At 47.2% G+C, this 6102-nt stretch overlaps 1 protein-coding gene across 2 annotated transcripts in view; it reads left to right on the top strand.

Annotated features, from left to right (window-relative positions):
• Positions 1 to 1417: 1417 nt before the first annotated feature.
• Positions 1418 to 6102, top strand: part of PLCB1 (phospholipase C beta 1) — a 642089-nt gene continuing 637404 nt past the window's right edge. The window contains exon 1 of one of the 2 annotated variants that reach the window (XM_054696419.1): positions 1418 to 1887. In XM_054696419.1, coding sequence (XP_054552394.1) covers positions 1789 to 1887 — 99 coding nt within the window. In that variant the 5' untranslated portion in view covers positions 1418 to 1788. The remainder of the gene's footprint in view (positions 1888 to 6102) is intronic. The other variant, XM_054696430.1, reaches the window with a different exon arrangement.

Below are 6102 nucleotides of genomic sequence, written 5' to 3'. Positions count from 1 at the left end.
AACCTTGTCCAATAATCTTTCCAATAGATAATCAAGGGGTTGCAGCAAAGACAAGAAAAGAAAAAAGCACATATCTACTAGGATAAATTGTAAGGAAAATCGATTGAGAAGATCAGGAACTCTGGAAGTAGATTTTGTTGCAGCCCTCTAAGGTCAAGAAAGCAATTTTAGAACATATACTAGTTGGACTGTACTGGAATTCCTTCAAATGGATCCCACAGTATGTGGTCTATCTTGACCAGCTGCTTTCACTAGACTTAATATCTGTACAATTCACTGTGGGGTTACAGGATATTCCTTTTGATTTCTGAACAATATTCCTTTGTTTGGGTATCCATGTTCCACCCCCCCTCCCTTTTTTATCCATTTACCTGTTGATTGATATTTGTAGTTTACAGTTTTCGCATATTATGAAGAAAGCTATGGACATTGCTGCACAAGCCTATGCAGACACATGTTTTCATTTCTCTTGAGCAAAAACCTAGGAGTGGAAATTCTGGGTTTTTATGCTCAGTAAATGTTTAACTTTATAAAAAACTGTTCTCCAAGGTAGCTTTATCATTTTATATTCTCTCCATCATTGGATGAGCGTTCCAGTTGCTCCACATCTTTTCAAACACTGGTATTAGCAATCTTTTATAATTTATTCATTATGGTGGGGTAATTTCCTTTTTTGAAAAAACTGAAAAATGATTGTTGAGTTAGATGAACATTCTTTGACTTATGTTCATCCTATGATTCTCTCTGTCTCTCTCTCTCTCTCTCTCTCTCTCTCTCTCTCACACACACACACACACACAAGCAGAAAATAAAACCGATTCTATTCTCTGGACAGGTTTTCTATCTCAAAATCACAACTTTAGCCAAATGCTTAGCTTCCAGAGCAGCGCGCTGCAAACTCTCAGGAGCGGCGAAATTTCCCCAAAGAGCTCTCCAAACCTCTCAACTCTTCTCCTCTCTACTAATAAATAATAATAGTCTTTCCAAAAAGCTGGTTTGTGGCCGCGCAGCAGAGCTCAAGCTCCAGGGCGCAGCTGTAGGTCGCCTCTTCTGATTCAAGCCTCGGGCTCCTTTTTCCCACTCAATTTGCATCCAAAGGCTCCCCAGCCCTGCGTTCAAGTTCCGCAAGCAACCCCGGGGCGCACCTGGCTGGGGTCACTCCGGGCACCCCAGACCCTGGGGCTCAGGGCATGCTCAGAGGGCAGGCGGGCGGCGCAGGCGTTGGCTGCACTGAGGCCTCGGAGCCGGGAGATGCCGCTGTGTCCCTGTTTCCCGGCTCCTGACCCAGCGCGCAAAGTTGGATTGGGAGCCGCGGGGGGAAGGAGGGACCGAGCTAGGGTGGCGGGGAAGGGTAGGCGGGAGGCGGAGGGAGGAGGGAAAGGAGCAGGGCGGGGAGGGGGGGGCGCTGAGCGTGTGTCACTCGCTCCGCTCTCTCCCTCTGTATAGAGGATGTGCTGAATGGTGCGCTTTGAGGCGGTGGCGGCGCAGGAGCAGAATCCAGCGGCGGCTGGCAGCCTCGGCTGCTGGGCTCGGCTTCTCTTCGCCGTCTGAGGCTCCGCATCCACAGCGGGCGCCCGACCCCGCGTCCCGCCCGGGGCATGGCCCGGCGCCTCGCCCCCGCGCGCCCCGCCTGCTGAGCCGCGCCGGAGGAGGTGCGGAGGCCGGGCGGCCGGGGGAGGCCGGCGCGGTGGCTGAGGCTCGCGTCTCTCCAGCAGTGCATTGAGCCCGCGCCCCGCGCCCCATCGCTGCCGCGCTCGCCCGGGCCGCCGGGAGCCCCGGGGAGCCCAGATGGCCGGGGCACAGCCTGGAGTGCACGCTTTGCAACTCAAGCCAGTGTGCGTGTCCGACAGCCTCAAGAAGGGCACCAAATTCGTCAAGTGGGATGATGTAAGTATTGGGGTGGCCCGGCTGGGGTTGCTGGCCGCGCGTGGGGCAGGGCGGGCGGCGTGGGGGTGGGGCGAGGGGCGCGTTATGCAATGGGCGCTCCTGGAGCCGCAGGGACGGCCTCGGGACGCACAGGTTGGCTACTGCCCAGGCGGGCCGTAGAGTAGGGGCTTGGCGCGCGCGCCTGTGCCCTCGGGGTTTTACTACTTGACCTCTTTGCTGGGTCCGGCGAGCGCCCTCTGAGGGTCTTCAATCTGTTGGGCCAAAAGAGCAAGAGCGCGTGCAGGCTTTTCGTTTGACGGGTCTGAGAGTTTGGAAAGTGGGGCGTGTGAAGTTGGGAACAGCTGGAAAGCTCTGGGGTAGGGACTAGACGCGCCCCTCTCCGCCCGCACACGCTCTGCTTGTCATCCCCTTTGCCCGTGTGCAAGAAAGAACAGTCCCGAAGTCCGAAAGTGTTTAGTGGTTGCTAACCATCTGAGCGCTTGGAGCCCACGCGGCAGAGGACACAGCGGTCCAGCCGACAGGTGGTCGTTGATGCCAAACTTCAGCGCCATGCTCCGGAGGAAGGGGGCCTGCGAAGGACAGGGGAGGGCACCCCTGGGAAGGCAGGAGAGCAGAAGGGGAGGTTTTAAGGGGTCCAGGAGGACACCCACCGTAGTTCTGCAGGCAGAAGCTGAAGGCTAGTTTTGGGAGAACTGAGCTGGCCTGAGGAATCTTCAGCTTGGAATAGATCCGTGAAGACATTCGCCCACGATTTACCTGTATCTTTTTCCAGATGAGGCAGAGCGTGGCTCAGCCCTGCAACTCCATTGTTTCATAGGAACCCTGGAACCCCGAACTTCAAGTGAACCCTCCCTCTCCCCCACATTGCCTTCAAACACTTTAATAATTTTGCTGAAAACGTGAATCTTCAAATGGAGGATGATATGTTAGCAGTTATATCCTGGGTGTCATTCGTAAGATCTAATAAGAACAAACCACTGGAATAAGCCAGAACTGCTAGGATCCAAGGAAATCTAGGTCCAAAATGATTAAGACATTTCTTTAACAGAAGGGATTTTAGGAGAATGAGGTGTTTTTCTTGCTGAAAAGATTTTCCACCTAGTAAATTATAGCCTGTTATCCTCCAGGGTATTTTTCTTTAATCTTCTTAAGCCATTTTCCAGTGTCTTAAAACAATTTAAATATTCCAGGTAGTGAATCCAATTACTTAGCTGAGTGGGTCGGCTTGTCTATTTTGTCCAGTTGGAAGCGCAGAGGAAACTTGGACTATGAGCCATAGCTTCCTTGAAAGCTCATGCCAGTTATTAAATGCTGTGGGCAAGGATGTAAACATGCAACCTTTTACTGCAGATTTTACACTTTTTTCCTTCTGTCCCAGTCTACGCACTGGATATTTTTGTAATGGAATAGAATCTAAACAATAAATTCAGACACAGATTAAGGGCTTTGTTTGTGTCAAGGAAAAATAAAGGAAAGTGCAATTCAGCAACAAATAGAACTAGCTTGCCTATCTTGAGATCCTCAAGTAGAGAGCTCATGAGATAATGGATTTACTGAGAAATAGTGAAGGACTGATGGAGGAGCAGAGGAGACTTCACATATTAGAATAGAAAAGGGAATTTCAGAATAAGTTTTGGATTTCTTCAAAGTATGATTTTAAAATGTGTTTTAGGGCCTCCCCAGTGGCGCAGTGGTTGAGCGCTGGGTTGCGAAGCTGCCAGCAGCCTCTGCAGCGCCGGTTCGATCCCCGGCTGCTCCCCGGCCACCGGAGGAGGGTCCCGCATGGCGCGCAGACCTCTCCTGCCGCCCGCTGCTCCCCTCAGCAGTGTACTTCGGTCCTTCTGCCTGGTCTGCTCCCTGCTCTGGCTCTGGTGAATTCTCTCACCCTCCCGCGCTTCTGACTGTACCCAGTGCATGTATAAACAAAACAAACAAATGAATAAATAAATAAATAAATAAATAAAAACATGCCTCTATTAAAAAAAAAAAATAAAATAAAATGTGTTTTAAATAATATGCCAGAATGTCTACTTTGGAAGACAATATCCAGTAACTGAAAATGAAGGTCTTTTGTGGAATCACATTTTGATAATCCAGGTATATGATTTTTATTTTATGCACTTATGGAACATATTTTTTCATCCTCACCTGCTAATGCCAGGCCCTGGACTAGATTCTTGGGTGTTAAAGAAAGTATAGACTTTACATGCCAGGTGGAGATGATAGAAAATTATCAAGAACACCAATGAGATAGAGATGTGTGCAGATTAGTGGTGCAGGAAGAGTGATGGAGATGTCAGTAGTCCCACAAAGAGGGTGAGAGGAAGCCCCTGTGAGCTTTGCAGGAACAATATAGGAAATAAAGAGGAGAGGCTAGTAGCATCTCAAATCTTAGTATGAGGCAGAACAGGTTGCAGCCAGGGGTAACCTAGAATACGATGACCTGTGCTGCAAGTTCCTTGGCTCTCTTGTTCTCCATGGTGATTTGTGGGCTAGCACAGACCCAAACTTTCTTATCTTGCCTTTATTCTCCCCTCTCTCCTTCCCAGCTCATATTTGCCCTTCTAGAAAATCGAACTGGATTATTATACTGCATCTCAGTGAGACTATGTGTTGAAGATAAAAGAGAACTAGATATTGAGTCCAAAGACCTGGGTTTACCAACTAAGTTTTTGTTTGTTTGTTTGTCAGTTAGCTGTGTGACTTCAGGTTACCCACTGAGCCTCTCTGAATCTCTGCTGCCTCTTGTTTGTTATTTCATTTAATAGTTGGGAGTAACCAATAGGACAAAACAGCACTTCTTATACTCGATTTTGTATCAGAACAATCTGAGGAGATTGCTAACACTCAGATTCCTTGGTCTCACCCTCAGTTTCTGAGTCAAAGGGTTTATGATTGGGCTTGAAAATCTCCATATCTCATAGAGTCTTGAATGATGCTGAGGCTTCCAGTCTGGGGAACCACAATTTGAAACCACTGAGATAGATTTTGTGCTATAACTTGAAAAATGTGACAGATGGTTAGCACAATCTTGTTGCCTATGTCAGTTTTTGCTGGCTTGTGAATATAATTTTATCTCTATGTTGGGATTTTTGAGAAATTCATCCAATTGTTACCTTTCTACCTAAGAGATAGAAAGAGCTCAGTGACATAATCATGAACAATCTTTTTAGCTCTTCTGGGATATTTATGAAGTGGCTGATGCCCAGGCTGGTTTAACTCATATTCACAAATTTATTTTGAATTTGTCATATGCAATGAAAAACTTTCAGCATTTTCACCTGCTTCCAGTAGGATTGCTCAAAAGGGAAAGAAAAGAGATTTTGAGAGGCTCTCTACTCTGATTTCCTATGTTTGAGCAGGGGTGGCTGATGTGTCTTTTTCTCTGATTCTGCCTCCTTCCCCACTAGTGCACCCCCTTCTGTTTGTGTAGAGGAAAAGTAGATGCTAGAAATAACTCAAAAAAACTCTCAACTATCTAATCTCACTTAAAATTTGTAGAACTCTGTTCTTTGGTCTTTAAGAGGAAGGATAGGCCAAGTCACAAATTGGATTTTCAGTATTTCATTAGATAACACAATGGTACATTTGAAGATGATGAGTTTGGGCTATTAAGAATTGTGAAGAGGTTGTTTTGTTCCTTGAGTGGTTAAAACATCATAATCACCAGTCTCATGGTCCTGACCACCTTATGGAATGAAGTATGTCAGCCAGAGGGCACAGTACCCTGCATAATCTGTTAGCTACCTACCAGTGTTTTGGTGAGCCTGTGAATACTCTGAGGGTGATAGTCAAAAGCTTGGTAGGCACTAACTGAGTACAGCAGATAGCTGGTGGGTAGTGGCCTGAAGCAGGCTCCTAAAGACACACTTTTTCACTAGAGCCAGGCATTAACCTTATTTTTGTATGATCATGGGGAATCCTGGGGGTCCCAAGGGTCTGTGGGGGCATCTGTACATATTTTAATGTTTGAACAACTCATAATAATGTAGACAGTGTGAACATTATGGCTAAACCTTGTCTTCCAGAACTTGGCCAGCAGATAAAGGTGAAAATACCTGTTGCACCAGTGACATCGTGCATTTATTTTACATTTGTATATTATTAGACTCTGTTGGTGGCATGTGGGTGTAAAGGACTGTGGGCATTATAGGAGAGTTCTGGTGGAATGGACAATGAAAGGGGAGTGACTTTTTGTAGCTAGTTGAGCTTGGG

The sequence above is a fragment of the Talpa occidentalis genome, unplaced genomic scaffold, assembly GCF_014898055.3.
Source record: "Talpa occidentalis isolate TD23 unplaced genomic scaffold, MPIMG_talOcc4v2.1 talOcc4.10, whole genome shotgun sequence".
In the NCBI taxonomy this organism is placed as follows: Eukaryota; Metazoa; Chordata; class Mammalia; order Eulipotyphla; family Talpidae; genus Talpa; species Talpa occidentalis.
The sequence above is the reverse complement of the archived record's forward strand: the minus strand, read 5'-3'. Positions and strand labels throughout refer to the sequence as shown.